The sequence below is a fragment of the Malania oleifera genome, chromosome 4 (genome assembly GCF_029873635.1).
Source record: "Malania oleifera isolate guangnan ecotype guangnan chromosome 4, ASM2987363v1, whole genome shotgun sequence".
NCBI lineage: Eukaryota > Viridiplantae > Streptophyta > Magnoliopsida > Santalales > Ximeniaceae > Malania > Malania oleifera.
Window position 1 is genome coordinate 24,097,658 of NC_080420.1, and position 20,826 is coordinate 24,118,483.

The 20,826-nt window shown below is 36.4% G+C and overlaps 1 protein-coding gene across 7 annotated transcripts in view; it reads left to right on the top strand.

The window, feature by feature from the left end:
• Positions 1 to 19,972: 19,972 nt before the first annotated feature.
• The window catches only part of LOC131153623 (uncharacterized), an 81,845-nt gene continuing 80,991 nt past the window's right edge, over positions 19,973 to 20,826 (top strand). For all 7 annotated transcript variants that reach the window (XR_009136285.1, XR_009136287.1, XR_009136284.1 and 4 more), the window contains exon 1: positions 19,973 to 20,557. Coding sequence is in view for 2 of the 7 variants with exons in the window: in XM_058106052.1 (XP_057962035.1) it covers positions 20,150 to 20,557 (408 nt within the window). In the remaining 5 variants the exon portion in view is untranslated. The remainder of the gene's footprint in view (positions 20,558 to 20,826) is intronic.

Here is a 20,826-nt window from a genome sequence, read left to right on the forward strand (position 1 = left end):
ACCTAGGTGGTCATATCCCGTTTTGATAATGACAAATACACATGGTACTGATATTTGCATTCAGGTTTGCTTACAGGTTCACCCTACACGTGTATTTGAAAAGAAAGTTACATCATGATGGCATATGGTGATCAGGCGGAAGAATGAAGAAAATTGTGTTGTATTTGTAATTACTTTTATATTCTTCATTCTAGGCTGTAATTTAATTATGGACTGTACCTCAATATGACTTGTAATAATCTGCATCATGCATGGTAGGTAGATATGTTAAAACATGACCTTAGTTAAACTTTAGGTTCCTACACATAGTGCACTAAGTCCCCAATATTACATAATTTATCATGGGAATTAACTGGAGTATAATTGGATTGAAAGGGTAAAAATTGTGAGTGGTCGGGCGATTGAACCCTTGGTGTTCAAAACACCTTGGGTGCCTGAACCGTGGATCGGTTAACATGATGACTTAAGTTCGGCAAATCGAACTAAAATACACATATCGTCCACAGTCGACCCAACCTGTGTCAAGAAATTTCCCACCAACTCAGCAGCATGAACATCCCGTTCAGAATAGCCTTGGGCAACCAAACTTCTGAGTTCACCAAACCGAACTTCAGACCAGGCACCCAAAATGCAGCCTTTTTGAGGAATCATCTCATTCAGTAAACCGAACATTATTTCAGGCACCCGAACCATGAAAATAAATTTTCTTGCTATGTCTATTCGGTCGGCTAAACTTGGACTCGAGCACCCGAAACTCTTGGGTTGTTTTTATTTTTACCTTGGTAATTAGGGGTTAAAATGGGTTAATTTATTAAACTCACTTAAAATATTTTTAATAATGCCCATTAAGTCCCCAGTGGTTATAAAATTGCCCTTGCCTATATATACAAGTTTATTTGCAAAAATTAGCAAGGATTAGCAAAATCATCAAGGCCAAATTCTCTCAAATTTCCAAATCCTATTTTTGCCTATACTACTCCCATACACTCAAAAACTTCAACTTCTTTGATTATCCAAGTGTTGTGAGTGTGCTAAGAGTGCTTGTACTTTATTCCATATTGCTTAATACTCTCAGTTGTGTGGTTTATTGATTAATTTTGATATTGAGAATTAAGCGTAAGTTCTCCCACTGGTTTTATATAATAAATCTTGTGTGGGAAAACTTAAAGGCTTGTGGTTCTTGCATAGATATTGCAAGATACCTTAGCCCGTATTTTTGTGTGCAAAAATATTTTTCAAATCTGCATTCAAACATCTCGTGTTTAGTATATTGAGAACATATTGTTGAGGTTGTTTTAATCATCTTGGTAGCATCTTTTGAAACCCTAAACTGATATTGTGATATTTCATACTGTGGTTCAAAGTCTTCTTAGAAATGCACTCCATATCTTGATTGCTTATTTATACTAGATTGAGTGGTTTGCACACATTATTAAGCACTGAGTATATTTACTATCATTCGTGCTAGCATTTTTATTTGAGCTATACTGTGGTACATATCTACTTATTTGAGAAGTATATTTTCGTGTACGCAAATCTATATACATTTGTTGTATTGCAGGCATGGGCCTAAAAAGGGAGACTAGCCCTATGGAATAGTCCCGGATTAGCTTAGACCCGGTTAGAAAAGTTACGTGCACCATCTTGGTAAGGTGCGGTTGTAGGTTGAGGTCAGCCCTACTAATTGACCTGGTTGTAACCGGTGCCGCTCTACCCGTTAAGTGAGTCATAGTGGAATTCTTGTGATGGTGAGCCAAGGCGGGGACGTAGGCAGTATTGGCTGAACCCCGATAACATATCTGGTGTCAGTTTATTTTCCACACTTTCTACACATGTATGTTTATGATTATTGGTTATATATCTACCTAGGTGTGAAATTGCTTAGACTGCTCCTAGGTTGCGTAATACTGATTGTTGGATTCGATAAACCTTGGAAGAATTTTTTAAATCTCCAATTCACCCCCCCCCCCACTATTGGGATTGCACCAAAACTAACAAATAACATAAATAAAAAATTAAAACCTTCAAAGGTTGCTCAATTTATTGAACTTCCTTTTCTTACTAACTAAATAGCAAATGACATAAATTGTATAATGCACAAGATAGAAAATTGCACTCATAATTTTTTAAGCCACTCAAAAAGAAAAAAAACAAATTTGATTAATAACATAAAATAAAAGCTATAAAAATAAAACAAACAAATGATTTTTTTATCATCTTGAGGTTACGCAAAACTACAATTTCAACATTAATATCAACATACTATAATACATTTATAATAATATAAACCGCAAAGTAATAGGCACAATGACATACTAATAATGTAGAGACCCAGAAAAGGAAAATAATAATTTATAATGAAATAATAAAGAAAAGAGAAAATTTGGTTTGGCACAGGTCAAACCATCGACAATTTTGTCAGCTAAGAGAAAATCGTTGATAGTTTTGAGTTATCGTGGCTAGGTAAGGGTAAAATAGTAAGAAAAATGTTTGGTTAAAACCAAACCATCGACGGTTTCCTGAAACCATTAACGGTTTTTCTGCGGGTGAGAAACCTATAAATAAGACTCAAGTTATTTTTTAGGTTTATTTCATTCCTCTCTCTCTCCCTCTCTTCTATTTTTCGCTCGATTTAAGCCCGAATCGAAGGATAAATACCATTTTGGGATCCCAGCGTCGATTCTCCGCAGTTTAACCAGAGTAATTTTGTGATTTAGGCTTTCTAGACACCACTCCAAAACTAGGGTAAGGAAGATGTTTTTGAAGTTTAATCAATTATTGGAAATGTGTGGGCCTAGGTAATGTTAAAATGGTTATTATTCTGGGGTTCAGATGATTAAATTAGGGTATATGGATATAGGGTTTTGTGCGAACGCCACAGGCATTGTTTTAGGATCCCTACAAGCATTTCTCGAGGAAATATGTAAGGGGAATAGATTATGTCAGACATTTTCAGAAATTTAACTAATTAAATTATAATATTGGATTTCTAAATGTATGTTTTGAGAAAATTGGGTTATTGAGTTTGAGTAAAACCCTAGAAATGTATATACCAATATTTTCATCAAAATACTATAGTATAACTTAATACTTAAAACGTGTGGCATGAGTTGAATATTATGCATTATTAATTTGTCAGTTCTTATGGATATATAGACGGAGATATGGTGTAATACAGGATAATGTTATGACAGTATTTTTATATAGATTTATACTGAGATACAACGTTCCATATAGAACTACGGTATGATAGAGTGTGTATACAGATTTACAGTATGACAGCATTTTATATAGAACTACAATATGACAGTCTTTGACACAGAAATGCATAATAATAGCGTTTTATATAGAACTGCAGTATGATAGTATTTTTATACAGAGATACAATATTACAGTGATTTAAATACATAACTATAGTATGATAGCTTTCCACTCAATTGTGAATATGAAATCATGTTACTTTATTGTTTTTGAAATCGCATCATATGGTTTAAGAATCCTGATAGACCATAACTAAGCACGGTACCATAACTTCACAGATATCAGTGCAGCCACACTGCTGTGAGCATGTTAGTGGTATACAACTGATTTAGCCATAGAAGAGTAGAGTTACCCCTTGGAGTCCAAACTAGTTGGGTAGGTAAATTGGGCTTACAGATACAGATATAGATAGAGATAGAGATACAGATACAGACACAGATATAACTAACTTAGACTAGCTAGCCCAGCCATGTCTAAGTTCTGCCTTTGGACCGCACAACGCGGATCATGTGGGGTTAATTCATGACGTTGATTGTTTATCCATCCAGGGCAGTCTTCTATGCATATATGCGTAGTTACTTATACAAAGTTAATTACACGTCAGAGTATGATTTGAAAAGAAAACTAAGCATTTTGAAATATATATATATATATATATATAAATATATAAATATATGTGAGTATAGTGTTACATGATTTCACAATGAAAGAAGAGATGAATAAAGATTGTATCTTTAGAACACTAAGACTCATGTTGCCACACATTGATAATAATTTATTCCTTCTTACTGAGAGGTGTCTCACTCCTTTAATTTTCCAACATTTCAAGGAATTCAGGGGACCATACTTAGAGTATTCCACGGTAGGACTAGATTGCATTGTCCAGGGTAAGTACTAGTAAAACACATGGATGTACTTTATGTTTTTGGAAAAGGATTATGGATGTGACATGATTTTGAGGAATTGTGTATGTATTTTGGAGATAGAAGTACTCTGGTACTGTAGTTGGGATGTATATATTTTGATATTTCCGCTAATTAAATTATGATAGGTTGAGGATTTTTGTACTTGGTGCCATTTTGGGCATCACAGGTTACCATCGTGTATTTTATACAGAGATTTTGTCCTAATTTATTTATTTAAATGGGAGATGCATGTGTATAAATGAGACAATACTATTATATTTCACTATTTTTCAATAGATAACATTTCAATATTTTATTATATTTCATTACATATATGGAAAAAAAATTATTATCTATTTTCATCATTTTACAAATGCATGTTTTTTGTAAGACACGTAAATTATTTTTGATTGTGGAGTTATCAACATTGTTTTTTAATATTCTATTTATATGTGAAATAAATGGTGATGCATAAATATATAATTAAATTAATATGTTCCATAATTTTTATAAATGGTTTTTGCAAAGTAAGATTTGGGGTGCATCATTTGAGTAGACATGTAGCCATAATATTGACATTAGTCATTATATCTATAAACTAATATGAACGAATTAAATAATCAAATGAGCTATCAATAGAGAGTGATCACGAAATGCAAGGTTACCTAAAACTAATATGATTGAAATATGATAATTAAGAAACAACTATTGATTAATGAACTCCTTATCTAAAGGATTAGTTAGAAAGCTAATAAAAATTATCGATGGGGATGTGTCTTAAACTTTTAACATAAACTAATAATGATGACAGCTCACCATATGTGATTGGAGATCCCATGGATTAGGTTCAATGGGTAATAACAAGTCATTGAGTTATTTGCTTAGTACTATCATTATTTTTACTCGCATCTATGTTATTAGAATAGCACAATTGCAATGATCGTGAGAATGAGTTTATCTCTTAATAAATCTATTTTGTTTATAATGTGATTTGTTTAGTTACAACTACACACTTGATGGATTTATCTATGTGAGCTTGGAAGTGGGTTCGCTTTTTGTGAAGGTTTATTGGGTTAAAACTTTTTATGACACTCATGAAAATTCAAGTATGGTGTATCACCTATTCGTTTGTATCAGTAAATGTTATATGAATGATGTGTTTATAGTGTTACACTAAATGAATTTGATTCAAGAATCTAATATGCGCCAAGTTCTCGTAAGTTAACATATTTTGTCTAAGCGCAATTCAAACCAAAAGGTATTGTCACCCGATGCATAAAAAATCTCATGGTTACCCAATATTGTTTTTATCATTCTTTGGTTTTTAAATTTGAACCATGTGGAGATTGTTGGTAATAATGCTCAAATGTTTTAAATTAAAAAAAAAATATCAGTTTAATAAATAGGGTAAAAGACATTAACCTATCGCAAGGTTTAGTAAAAAGACAAAAAACTACCCTAAAGTTTCAAAAATTTCAGGGACCTTTTTTGAAGTTTCAAAATTTTCTTCTTTTTTTTTTTTTGAAATTTGTCAAAAAGACACAAACTTCCCCTTATATTTTGTAAAAAAGTCAAGTCTTTTGAGAAGAGGTTTGTGATTTTTTAGTAAATCTTAAGGGAGGTATGTGACATTTTTTGGGAGGATAATGGGATTTTTAAGGTCTTAAGGGAGGTTATTGTCTTTTTGTCAAATATTATGAGAGGTTAGTATCTTTTGTCCTAATAAATATTATATAACAACCATCGGTTTTATTTTTAATTAAGTACACGTTAAATTTAATATTTTAGTTTTAACGTTTTTTTGAATGTTCAATATTTTTTAACGATTTCGTATTTATTATGTTGGAAGTTGTTCTTAATTTTGCCTATGCAAGATATGATTCAGTTTCATATAAGCGAATGTTTTTATTCTTCAAAACAACTCTATCTTTTATTTTATTTTTTTGCGATTTATGTTTTGTTGGGTAATTAAATAACGCTACATCTCCTATAAATTTGATGTTTGTGAGTGTACATAAAATCGAATCAGTTGAGTAATTTTGTAAGTTATCCTTAGTGCTATATACATCAAGATATATATTTTTTTTCTGTAGGCACAAAATTAGATTTAAGAAACATTAGTCATTTAATGCCTCAACTTTTGATAAGTATTTGTGTTTTATTTATTATTAATTTAATTAATGTTTATGTTTTCCAATTTTCGGAATGGGGAGGAGGGGGGCTTATGTGGAAAGATAATCGAAAAAAAAAAAAACAATTTAGGATTGCCTTAGTGATAAAAATATTGAAGGTGCATCATGAATTTTTTTTGTTAATACAAATATTATTAATTGTATAATTATATAAACATAATATATTATTAAATAATTAAAATTTTAGCATACTCTTGCCTTAGTTTAATAAATTATCTAAAAAATGAAAATATAACTACATCCCAATATATACATTCTTTCACCCTCTAATATGAAATATTTTTTATTAATTTTTTTTTCAATGTTTATACAAGAGAATACAGAAAATTATAAAAGTTATTTTCTAAGAATTTTACATAATTGTTAAAAAGCTGCAAATAAAATAATATTTTTTGTAATTTTTAAAAAAATATAATAACATTTTCCACAAGTTAACAACGAGTTTTTTTCCCGTTTTATTATTAAAAATAAATAAAATATTAAATAATACTCTGATTGGGAAAAAATTTCTCAAACTAATGCTCATGTAATCTCGCAACTTAATGCTGCAAGATTTAAACTGATGAGCCATTGGGAAGGTGACGCGTGGCAAGGAGGGGAGCAAATCTTGCAGCTTGGTGCTGCGAGATTTAAAGTGAGCAGCCAGCAGGAAGGTGACGCGTGGCGAAATCTCGCAGCACCAAGCTGCGAGATTTGTCTCTGAAATTGCACACCACATGGAGAATCTTACAGGTCTATCCTGCGGGATTTAAGCTCTGTTTATTTACAAATTTAGTGCTGCATAGGAATGTGATCTAGCGAGCTAAGTTGAAGCAACAAAAATAAAGTGAAGAAACAGATAATGATACATTTTTTTTAATGAATACATATATATATATATATATATATATATGTGTGTGTGTGTGTGTGTGTGTGTGTGTGTGTGTGGAATTCTCAATATAATATATGGATTAATTTAAGGTATTCTTTAAAAATTCATGGGTGCTTCATAAATTTAAAATCCAATTGAGATTAGGAGTTTAAGTTATTGGACTCTTTTCCTATTTTAAGTAAATTAAGAGTTAGGGTCTAAAATTTGTTTAATTTAAAAAAAAAAAAAAACTGATCTATTGAAGAAGAAAAAATTGTACGAGGAACTTGAATTGATTATGACCATTTTGGTTCGTGCATAAGTCAAAATAAAATTATCATAAGGAGAGTCAAAATTAAAATAGTTTAAGAATGTCATTTAGACCAATTAACGTATTGTTCCATAATACATAGGAAAATTTGTAAATTTTTGCAGTGATTTGTTACCAAAAAAAAGGACAAAAAATTTTAGTAAAATCTTGTAATCAAAATAAAGCTATTACAGTCTATTACATGTTCTATAAATTACACAACTAAATTTTAGTAACAAAATCATAAAATCAAACTTTATATCAAAACAAGTTTTTCCCCAAAATGAACCCAAATTTTTGAATCATACTATTGCATTTGTATTGACACAATAGACCCCTCACATTCATACACTCACAAAATAAAACAAAGTGCACGCTAAGCAAGATGCTAGCAAGTTTCATGCTTGTATACATTGTGCATTTCTTGATGTAAACTCATACAGATTCACAAGCACACAAGTAAAGGTTATGTATGTATACAGAACAGACATGTTGCAGTTCATTCACATTTTACTCTTTCCCTCTTACTGATGTACAAGCTCACAAACTATTGTCATTCCCAATCTTTTGTTCATAAACCCATAAAACTTCTAGTAGCTCAAAAATTCAACCTATAATCTCACTCTCATTGCATCTTTCTAAATTTTTTTTGAATACACAAGTAATCTTGTTTTGACTGCCCACGACACTAAATATATCGCCAAGAGTAAAATCCATTAACCAAATACCATACAAATTTTAGCGATACGAATTTTGCACTAAAAGATTATTCAATTTCAGGAATGAATTTAATTAGGCAATCATATCTTCAATATTCAATTTTTTGTTCAGTATTCAAATTAAAATTTCTAGGTTCAAATTCATGCCAGAATAAACTAGTTAATCAAATTTAGAAATGTTGAGTTCATTATCTTCCGCAATTTGCATGTTACAACATATATATAATTGTCATGTGTCATTTTTTATATTCGACAGTATTTAATTCTATGGAGCAAAGGTTGAATCTTTCACTATTTAGTTAAATAAAAGTTATTTTATTCATCTCAATTTAATTTGAAAAATTATATAAATAAATTTCAAGAGTATGAAGTGTGCACAAGACACATGACTATACAAATAAAATTAAAATAATCAAATATTACACAAGTGAAATAAAAATAATCAATGATATATACAAAAGAATAAAAAAATAATCAATACTATACAAATGAAATCAAAATAATCAATGATATACATACAAATCAAATGCAATGAAAATAATGCTAAACTACTTTGTGCCGTAGCGAGGTCATCTCCGGGGTCGTGGTGGCTACCGTCTGCGTTTACCCTCTCTTTACTGGTCAATAGCATTACGTGTCCTGTCCCGTCGTCCTAGATGTGGATCCTCTCCGCCAAGAGCACCTGCATAATCATCATCCATGCGGAGTGTCGCGACGTCCTAGGAGCGTGTGTGCCCCGGGGGGCAAAATAAAAATGTATTTTATATTTGTGGGACAAACAAAGAGTATCGGAGTCGCCACTAACCTTTTAGTATGGTTAGAACACATGATTACTACCCCGTTAAGGGTAGAATGGGTCTATGTTACCAGACTTGGGCTCGAGAGTTCGGTTACGCGAGGGGAAGGTACGAGCACCCCCTACGCGCCCGTTCTAACGAACGGTACCTAATTAATTTGGAATTATCCCTAAGTTAATCTAGTAAGTCTTTAAAATTACTCCTCTAGTAAATTTACTAATACACATGCAAAATGAACAAATTAATAAATAAATAAATAACACAAAAATATACGTAATACATAGATATTTACATATTCTCTCAGAACTAAAGGTACGTGATGCCCAAAGGCTCATACCCGCGCAATAAAATCATAGGGATAAAATCGAAAATAAATAAATGAAAATAAATAACACAAAACATAATACAAAATATAAATACTCCAAATAAGCAAAAATATTAAGAATATGTAATGATAGTAATAAAAAATAATAATAATGATAATAGTAATGATAATATATCATATTAATAATAGCAGATACTAAAATAATAACAACATATCACAATAATATCGTAATACCAATAAAAATAACTCTAAATATATAACATGGAAACACATAATGCCCTAAAATTACTATGTAAATGTACAATATTATATATGGAAACAAATCAATCCTAAAATTAATATACCAAATACAATAATAAGTATGGGAGCAATTAATGCAATTATGGAGACAAATCAACCTTAAAACTAATATGCAAAGTGCAAAATGATAAATATGGAAATAACTGAAATTATGGAGACAAGTCGACCTAAAAATTAACAAATAAATACACAATAATAAATATGGAAAACAACTAATAAAATTAGGAAGCAATCCAATCCTACAATTAATGTGCAAGCTATACAATATGGACACAAATCAATTCTAAAATTAGTACACAAGCCATATGGAAACAATTAAGCCCTAAACATGGAAACTAATAAAAATCTTAAACACGCTTAACTTATATCATAACATAATTACAATCATAAATGATGATAATCGAAAACCCTAAATGCTATGTAAATAACAAACATGGTGAAAGAGAAAAAAAAATGAATATATAATCAATAAGTATTACAATAATAATTATAAATACATGACAATGAGGAAAACAAAAAAAACAAACTTTAACAACAATATACAATATCAAATACCACTCACACATATACCAAAAAAACTCAAACTTTAAATATTAGAAACCCACATATAAACATTTTAATAATAATACAAGATAAATATATATAATAAAAATAGAAATTCTATAAGGAGGACAACATGAACATAATATTGATAAATATGTATAATAGCAATAATAATAACCATATACAAAACTAAATATCATAGACTCCTACCCTTAAATATTAGCTTCTAAACAAAATAAAAAAAATATGTATATCTATATATGTATATGCCTGCAAAAAATAAACAACCATTTCAGTGTCTCAGAATATACCAAAATAAACAAAGCTATAAAATAAATAAATAAAAATGCTAAATAAATAAAAATGCATGTGTGCTATGTGCTGTGCAGGGAGCTTGTAGAGGGAAGCACTTACAGTGGGGGGTGCCGCTGATTGTCGGAGCAGAAGTTCGCCGGGGAGAAGCTGGAGCTCTGGTTTGCTGGATCACTACTGTGATGGGAGTCCGATGTTGGTGATGGCTGTGTTCGGAGGGCTCTGCCCGTGCTGGTGTGGAGGACCTCCGGCAATTGCAGAAGGGTGCTCGTCGGAGTCATGCGGTGAAGGTCGAGCGGTAGAGGTGGCTGTGGCTGTGGCCGGCTGCTGGAGAGAGCCGAGGATGGTCTCGGCAGGGGTTGTTGTTGGTTGCTGCTGGAGAGTTGTGAACGGTAGGCTTGTCGAGGGATGCTCTGTGTTCAGAGGGTTGCTGTTAAGGAGCCTGAGAAGATGGTGCAGCAGGGGAGGCCGCCGGTGTTGCAGAGGACCTGGAGGATGGCTGGATGGCGGCGGCAAGAGAGTTGCAAAGGGTCTTCGTGGAGGGTTGCAGCAGAGCCTATTTGTAGCTGTGGAGAATGATATGGAGGAGGGGCTGTGGGGTTGTGGTTGTTGGCTGGGTTGATGGTCGGTGCGGTGGAGGAGGGAGGCTGACGAGAGAGATAAGAAAGCTTTCCCAAGAGGCTGAAAGGGAAGCTATGGAAATGAGGGGTCTTGGATGGAAGCAGAAGGGCTGCTGCAATGAGGGTGGCGCTTGTGGATGGCTCCAGGAAGAAGAAGAAGAAGAAGAAGCAGAAGAAGGAGCCATTTTTGTTTTATTATTATTATTTTTGCTTTGGCTCCTTTGCGCTCTGTTGTGCGCCCCCCCTCTGGCCTCTACCCAATCAAGCCTATAAATAGGCTTTTCACCTAAAACCCTAAAAGAACTTTCCTTTTTTGTTTTTTTCTTTTTATAATGATAATAGTAATTATGATAATAACAATAATAATAGTACGATAATAATAACAATAGTATTACTAATAATATTGGTAATAGTAATAATAATAATAATAATAATGTTACTAACAATAATAATAGTAAACAATAATAATAATAATAATAATAAAAATAATAATAATAATAATAAAATAATAATAGTAATAATAATAATGATAATAGCAAAATAATAGTAATAATAAAGTATAAATAATAATATAGGAAAATAATAATAATAATAATAAATATACCCAAAATAATAATAGTAAAGTAACACTAATTATAATACTAGTGATTAATTATAAGAAAATAAAAATAATAATAAAAATAAGGTAATAATAATAATAATGAAAATAACAAGAGGGGACCCCTTGTTCTATCTGGTTAGGGCAAAAATAGGGTATCTACACGAAGCGCACGTGGTGAGAACCAACATGATGTCTCGGGACGAGAACGAGGCGACATAGCGAGTGCATCGACCTCCTCCCCATCGAAAAGATCGTCCAATAAAAATGACATTTATGGGGTAGCAGCAAAGTTGGATGGGGCATCATCCGGTCTACTCGACGGTCCGACAATATCAACTGCAGTGGAAGGCGCATAAGGCGCTAACGGGTTTAACACGTACTCTGCCTGTACGACCGGTGGCAAGGAGATGGTAGTCACTGGATGACTAGAGGAGGCATGTCATCCTCCTCGTACCGGAGCTGGTCAACCTCCTCGTGCTGGTCCATCAGGTCGACCTCCTCGTGCTGGGATCCGTCTACCGTCCTCGTGGACGAGGTCTAGTGCAGCACTCATCAATCGGTGGATCGCAGGATTGGACGAGATCTGGTCTACTTCAATGACTATGTCAGCCTGCAGGATATGAAAATATTTGATTAAGGCATTCAAATCGTAACGTATTATAACAAAATCAGTTGTGGGTTAAAGTCTTCTTATGAGGCTCAAATATACAGCAGCGGTCCTGTCGACGAAGCGCCGTGTGATAGACCTATACCAAGTGAACTATAGGTCATCTAAATGCATTGGACCGTCCTTCGCCACTCCTGCTATGATGTAGTCTCGCCGATGCTCCCACGCAGTGACGAATATCGCGTGCGTAGTTGACCAGTCTGTGACCCCTCAACCGCGCCCATCCATGTCGTGGAGGTCATTCCCAACAATATCTACCCCCGACGTCAAAAATTGGGTGGGAATGCCCTGTCGATACCTAAACTGTCGCATGACTCGATTGGGGAGATACCACTTAATAATATGAAAGCATATGAGTGGCACTTGGGCTACCCACAGGTCACTCCCGTCTACATAGTCAGGCGGCAGGTCGGCTAGAATCTCAGTTGTGTAAGGCATCCCTAGAAACTGCACATGTGCTATACTTTAATTGGTTTATACCTTATGCTCCCGGTGCATGTCTAACTCGAACCTGTACCAGGGCAATGTGTGAAGTGCATCCATCGGTGCCCTCAAGTCGTCCCTCTATTTATATAAGATGAAATGTAAGTTTTCGAATGCAATGACTAGTACGTATTACAAATTAGTATTCGTAATACTTACAGAGTGAATGAGGAGGGATAGATGAAGTTGGTACTAATCGGTATGCGAGTGGGACATGATCAACCGAACGACCGTCCTGACGCCTCTGAATCTACAAAAAACCTCTCTGCATAGGCGCGAAGGAAGGAAATCTCTCCCAGGCCCAAACCTGGAGTAGGGGGCCGCAATCTGTGTCTTCAAGTGGTAAGCGGCGCGACACATCTCCCTGTACAGTCACACCAAAGTAGCGGACCCCCAACTGTACGAGTGACATGCTTCGAAGTCCTCAAGGAGTGGAAGGAACATCAAATGCGCATAGTTGCCTGAAACATCAGAAAATATCACCCCACAGATCAAACGCAACAAGTGGGCTTGTGTGAGGCATGCTATCGTTTGTGCATCTGCATCTGCTAAAAGCTGACGAAATGCATCCCCCTCGAAGAACTGCATACGGATGTGTGCTCCAACTAACTCGTTGTCGGGTGGAACAACCCCTAACAAACGCTCGCACATAGTATGCAAGGCGAGTCGACTTTGACGGTCTGTAGGTCCCTCCACTGGTTCGGCAGTGCGACCAGTCACGGCTCGCCCATCAATCGGCAACCCGAACAAAACACTGACGTCTTGTAGTGTGACGGTCACCTCACTATGAGGTAGGTGGAACGTGTGCGTCTCGGGTCTCCATCGCTTCACCAACGCCGTGATGAGATGCCAATCGAGCTGGATATGGGCAATCCAATGTCATAAAACCCTGCATCGCTTATCAGGCGAACGATGCGGGGGTCTGCCTCCAACCAACGCTCCGCAAACTGCGTGCCCCCTCGGCAGAACAGGGGGTTGGCGTGCCCATCAGCCCACGCTCGGCTGGCCTGGTGATGATCGCCCATCGTCAATATGCTCGGATCAGACGGCTCTAGATCACTCCTGTAAAATGCATCATCGCATTAGAATAAGTATATACAAAAGAAGAAGGGTTTGAATGAGTCCCAAACTACCTACGAAATCAATGCGACGATCCAGCTGCATCCCCGGGTTGGGTCCTTCTCAGACACCTTGTGCGATTATGTCCTTCTTGATGACATATAATGCACGTGCTCCTCTTCCTACCTTCCCTTGCATCCATCTCAATGTGTATACGGGAGCTCCTAGGATGACCTTTATGTCGAGCATACGCTGGATTTGCCTGTATAGTCGATAACGAGGATGCTAACCAGTACACCTCATGCATAATCGGATGAAAATCTGCAGCATATGTCGCAAAGTGTTCGACGGTGCTCCAACATGACTCAACGTACTGCATAACATTCAGTCGTATCTCTGCACATGCAGCGAGAAGGTGGGAGCATGGAAAGTGTAACGCTTGCCACTTCCCACACGAGCATTCGTGTGTATTTTGAATGCGTAGGGTTTGCACGTTGTTTCCATTATGAGTTCCCAACTGCGCAGTCGTGATGCTAAAAGTACCCCTAGACAGGTTGAACGTCGTCATGCGATGTCCGATCGCCTTCAACTTCCTTCTTTCCATCGCTAGCAATATATAAGGAGTGAATGCATTTCCTCCCAATATTGCGTTACGAGCAGCCTCCCGTTGGCTGTTGAAATAATGTGCAACACAATAAAATGTCAGTTGCATAAAGGCAGTGATTGGGAGGCTACGAGCGCCCTTTAGGACGGCGTTGAAACATTCGACGAGGTTAGTCGTCATGTTCCCATACCTTCTGTCACCGTCGTGGCACTGAGTCCACATATGAGGAGGGATCTGATCAAAAAACGTCTTCGCGGGTTACCCACCTTCATCGAATATCCTCTTCATCCACATGTTAAACTTTCTTACCTGATGCTCCCTTCCCGCTCATTCAGCCATACGCTTCAGAGTGACATTATACACCTTTGTGCTAAAGTTGTTGACCACGTGTCGAAGGTAGAATCGGTGGTGGGCACGTGGTGGTTGCCAATCGGGATTGCGATGCACTGCAGCGAGGATCCCTGGATGCCTATCTGATATAAGACAAATGTCGTCCCTATCGGTAATGGAACGAAGACAACATAGAAACAAATTCCATGTGTCCAAACTTTCCTCTTGCACAATAGCGAATGCAAGGGGAATATTTGCCTATTTGCATCCGGACACGTCACAATAAAGAGTTTTCCCTTGTACTTATCGTACAAGTGTGTCCCATCTATACATATAACTGGAGGACAGTGGGGAAAGCCCTGTATAGATGCCGCGAACACCCAAAATACTGATATAAATGTTGCGGTCTGATTGCTACCTGGTATAGGAGTCCACCTCCATTTGACAACAGTACCAGGATTATACGCGCACATTGCTTCCATCCACCTAGGAAAAGTCTGATAAGACATCTTCCAATCACCGAATACTTGGGCAATTGCCTTCTGTTTGCCCAACCAAACCTTCTTATATGAGATAGAATAGCCGAATCGACAATTTATGAACTCCTTCAATGTACGCATCTCCCCTGATCATATTCATGATCTCCCTAGTAATGAGGGACGACATGATTTGGTAATGGTCCTGCGAGAGAAATTTGTTCAAGCATGTGTGCGGACCACCATATTGAGTGATTTCAAAAAATTGGTGTTTCTGACGATACATTGCACGCATTCTCCAACCGCAATCAGAGTTCTTACACCTAACAACCCATAACAGTGGGGTCGATTGCACGACGTGGAAGTCATGGTGCGTTCGAGCGTGGTATATTCACACAACAACTATCAACTGATCTTTCGACCCAAATAGCATCCCTTGACTCAGCTCTGATGATTCATCCCAACGAGTTACCCATATAGGAAGCTCCTCACCATGTGACAAATTTGTAGCATCTATGTCAATTACACCATACATAGGAGGTTCGTCCATGAACTCGGCGTTATATGTGGCATCATTTGTTTCACGGGGGGGTGGGTCGACATCATCGGGGAACTCGTTCGCCCCTTCACCAATTTCTTGTTCGAATGTGTCATCTTGTAAATGACCATCATTCGTGATGTTCATCCCCTCGTCTAACGCGTTGTTCACAGTGGTGAACAACGATCCTAGTCATTCTGCTGGAACTTCCTCGCAAACACCATGATCATCCGTGTCAATAATAGGTCTTTCGTACGTGTGCAGCTCGAACGACGATCCCAGACATTCGTTCATATCCACAATAGGCATCCCACCAATATCTGTACTTGTGTATGGATCTGCATCTTCTTCGTCCGCTTCAACCACATGCTCAATAGACGTTCCCGTCTGCCCATCCGCAGCAACACCCATGTAAGGAATGTTTTTAACATATAATTGCACAGTCAAATATGTCGTTCCTACGCAGTGTGCATCCAACACAATGCGCAGACAGTAATCATCAATTACGGGAACAGCCTCATAGAGGACTGTATCATGATGCCCTTTAATTGGGTATCTTGCAGTTCCCACAATGCATATTGATTTGGATCAATATACAAACACTTGTATATCTTTGTATTCAATTTAGTTAATTTACACCTATGACCAATTCGAATAGGTCGAACTGGTGGAATACTATAACTAACACCGGTTTGTCCGGTTATAATGTGACCCCCTATGTACAACAATACTGTCACTGAAGTACTGTTTGAACTTCCTGCCATCTAAAACGACGCTCGGGAAAGATAAAAGACCTATGCAAAACAACAATAGTATGTGTAAGTGATATGCTAAGTCAATAGTAACCAAGAATTATTTTCACTATGTTCATGTGCATGCAATCTTCCCTAAATGTTTCACTTGTCAATTCAAAAATATTTTTGCATGCATTATGACTTTTCTGAGAAAAGTCCTACCGAAATTTCGACAGCATGCCAACTGTAATTTAAACATTTACCCATTTTTACAATGACCCTGAAATGTTTGCAAGCAATGTAATAACATAGTTTGAGCATGCGAGAACCTATGATATCTACCAGCATGTAATTCACATCACTGCATCAGCCATGCAGGAGGCATTTAAATTCGCGTTCAGGAAAGAAAAAAGACTTATTCACTTGATAACAACGTATTTTTTATACTTATAATAAAAATGATTGTCCTAATACTACTTGTATAAGAAAATGTTTGACAAAGTAATGGTGATGAAAAAAAAAATCATGTGTTAGAAAATATGAACTACAAAAATTGAAACACTATTTTTTTTTTACAAACCCTAGCTAACCCTTTGAAGCACAACACAACGCATTATTCATAGTTATACCTTTATTTGAAAGAGTTTTGTTAATTACGTAACTAAAAATGATGACAATGGTAATATTTTTTTTACAACATATTTTTCTAAATAAATGGATTAGTTGATTATGAGTTTGGTGAAATAACAATAAAATTAAAATGATAAGATCTAAATTTGGCTTTACAGGGGTTCGTTTGCGATTGAGGAATAAGCATGAGAGTAGTTGTGAATGTTTGTTCATAAAACAAAATACTTATAAGTGTTCATTGTTATATATATTTAGTTAAATTAGTATATAAATAGCAGTAAACCTATCCTTAAAGTTAGATTGTTCTCTAATTTGTGAGGTTAATGCTTAATGGCTTGAGATGAGGAGGAAGGTAGGAACTAGGTTTTTTAAATTTGGACTTCAATTAAAAATTTGAGACTTCAAAAGTACACACAAATTTGAATGTTAATATCATTTTTCAATTTTAAAATGACAGAAATTAGTATTAAGGCGTGAAATTCTTTTTTATGAAATTTTAGGTTTTAATAGTATACATAATAATGATAGATTTGTAACTAAACTATTATTGCTCAATTACACATTAATGTCAAGAATGTGATTTATATGGTGCAATATCTATAATAAAACAATTGTTCTTAAACATAGTCGATTGATATAAATGAAATTCATAAATCAGTCAAATATTATTTATTAATTATTATGCAAATATAACTCTTTTTGACGTAACAAGCCAAATAAAATGTTGTACGTAACATCTCAGTTCAATTATGCATAAGTTCACCTACTAATTATTACAAAATAAAATTATTTTATTAATATTATTATTGTTGCAAACAGATATGAAGATGGGGAATCTGAATTTCTCAAAATGTATGTCATGCCAATATACAGTAATTTTAACTTGCATATATTAGATATACATTTACACCTACTAATTATTACAAAATATTTTCTTAGTATTATGTGTGTGAGCAGTAGATTGAACAGGCAGAACATGAAAATAAATAAATAAAAAAGCAAATAAATTAAAACTAACATTTGTCTAGATGCAGCAATGAACCGGAATAATCCAAACGAAGCTATGAAATAAATCTAACTCAATGCAACAAATTTCTCAGTAAGTAAAACAATGAAATTCACGTTTTTGCTAAATAAAAAATACCTACCCCATCTTCTCCCTTAGATAGCCTCGCCTTCGCTCAAACGGTCACCTGCGCTTGAACGGTCACCTGCAAGCTTCACGAACAGTCACGTGCAACCTCTGCCTCTCTGCAATCTGCTTTCTTCTTCTGCAAAGAGTCATCTTTTGATCGCTCGGGAGAGATATGAGCAGACGAAGCAAATCTCGCAGGATAGACCTGCGAGATTCTCCACGTGTCACATGCTGCGCCATTTCAAAGACAAATCTTGCAGTTTGGTGCTTAGGGGTGTACAAAATTTACCAAAAAATTGAAAATCAGACCGAAACTGAATTACGATTTGCGGTTTCGGTTTCTATTTTGAAATATAAAAAATTTTGGTTTCAGTTTTGGCTTTGGAACAAAACCGAACCGAAAAAACCGAAAACCAAATTAATAAATAATAATTGTATAATTTTATATAATAGATGCTGCCTGTTGGTGTTGGATCGCCAGTCGCCGGTGAGAAACCACCTCTGGTTGGTCTGGATGGCGGAGATTTTTGGGACGAAGTCCATGCGGCGCTCGTGCTCCTCTTCTTAGAACTTGAGAGAGATGCCTCAGACAGAACCCTTTTGGTTCTGGATCCGTTTCATGAGGTGGGTGGAGAAGCCGGCGATCTTGTTTCGGAGGCGCTTGGAGGGGATAATGGCCACTTCTTGGATGATCTTCTTGTTGGTGAAATGGATCCAGAACTTGGTGTGGAAATCTAGGGTCATGCGAGAGTAGTACTTCCCGATCACCTGCCGAGAAGATTTCTTCACCGTCTTGGTGCGCACACGCCCCGTCTGTGTGTGTGTGTGTGTGTGTTTGCGAGAGAGAGAGAGAGAGAGAGAGAGAGAGGCCCGATGAACTGCAAAGAGGGCAAGTACATACTTGAGAAGGCACATGCAGGAACCACATGCTAGCCATCCTACATCGGTTGGAAATGGGAAGAGAACTAGTATCCCTACCTTATATATTTTATATGGATCCTCCTTTCAACATGACTCATGTTTTGGGCTTTGCAATTAAAGTCTTGGCCCATGAGTTATATAATGCCATAATGGGCTGTGGCCTGTTGATGCAGCCCAAGCTCAAGTATTAGTGTTGTTTTAATAGTTCAAAATTCGGTAAAACCGAAAATAATCGAACCAAACCGCAAAGTTCATAGTTTGGTTTTTTCATAAACCGACGGTATATGGTTTGGTTTCGGTTCAGTAATTTTGATAATTGAGGAGTTCGGTTCGGTTGGCAATTTTGGTAAAAACCGAACCGAACTGAACTATGTACACCCCTATTGGTGCTGCGAGATTTGTATCACGCATCACCTTCCCGCTAGCTACTCACTTTAAATCTCGTAGCATCAAACTGCGAGATTTGCTCCCCTCCGTGTCACGCGTCACCTTTCCAGTATCTTATTAGTTTAAATCTTGTAGCATCAAGTTGTGAGATTACGTGAGTATTAGTTTGAGAAATTTTTTCCCTATCAGAGTATTATTTAATATTTTATTTATTTTTAATAATAGAATGAGAAAACACTAGTTAACAACTCTAGTTTTAAACCGTTATTAGTTGCGCGTGCACGCCGCAGGTGAGAAGGTGCGTTGCCGCTTTGCTGCTCCAAAATTTGGCAATCTTCCAATTTCAAGCCTTATTCCACTCCCGACTATTCCCAAGGCCCAACACGATCTGCTCCATTTTCACGTCTCTCTCGGAAACCCTAACCCTAGATTCCCCGCGACACCGCCCCCATGGCCAGCGACGCCCAAGACTCCCGGCGGAAGCACCGTCGCTCTTCAGATTACGAGTCGGATGAGTCATCGAAGCGACGCAAGCACAGACACCACCACCGTCACCACCGTCGTAGCGGTAGAAAACACGAAGAAGATGACAAAGGCAAGCGCGACGAAGCAGAGCACGTCTCCCCTCCTCCTTCTCTTCCTCCACCACTTACAGCTCAGGCTCCTGTTGTTGTCGCTGGCCCAGGTTCTAATTGGCGTCCTGACTACGATATGGAGGAAGGAGAGATTGTCGAGGACGAGGATGGGGGGTTTGGTGTGGGGGACGATGAAATGGTGAAAAATAAAGGGGATTCTGATGCTGAGTCTGGCGAGATGAATATTGTTGAAATTCGTGATGAATCGGGTCCTCAAAATCTGGTGCGTTTTATTTCCCGATTGTGTATTTGATTTTTCTCTATTTGTTTTTACTTTTTCTTTGAATGCTGAGAAGATATGGGAAAATAGGAGAAAAATTATGTGTTTTCTTTACGTTTTATGCTGACTATTTACGCGTCTCCTGTCATCCAATGAATTGTACAGGCTCGTTAGATGGGTTTTTTTTTCTTAATTTTTTTTGTTTTCCCGGGTCCCAGAAATTCAATTCTTACTCTTTCTCAGCAACCAAATAATTTTTTGTTTCACTCTTG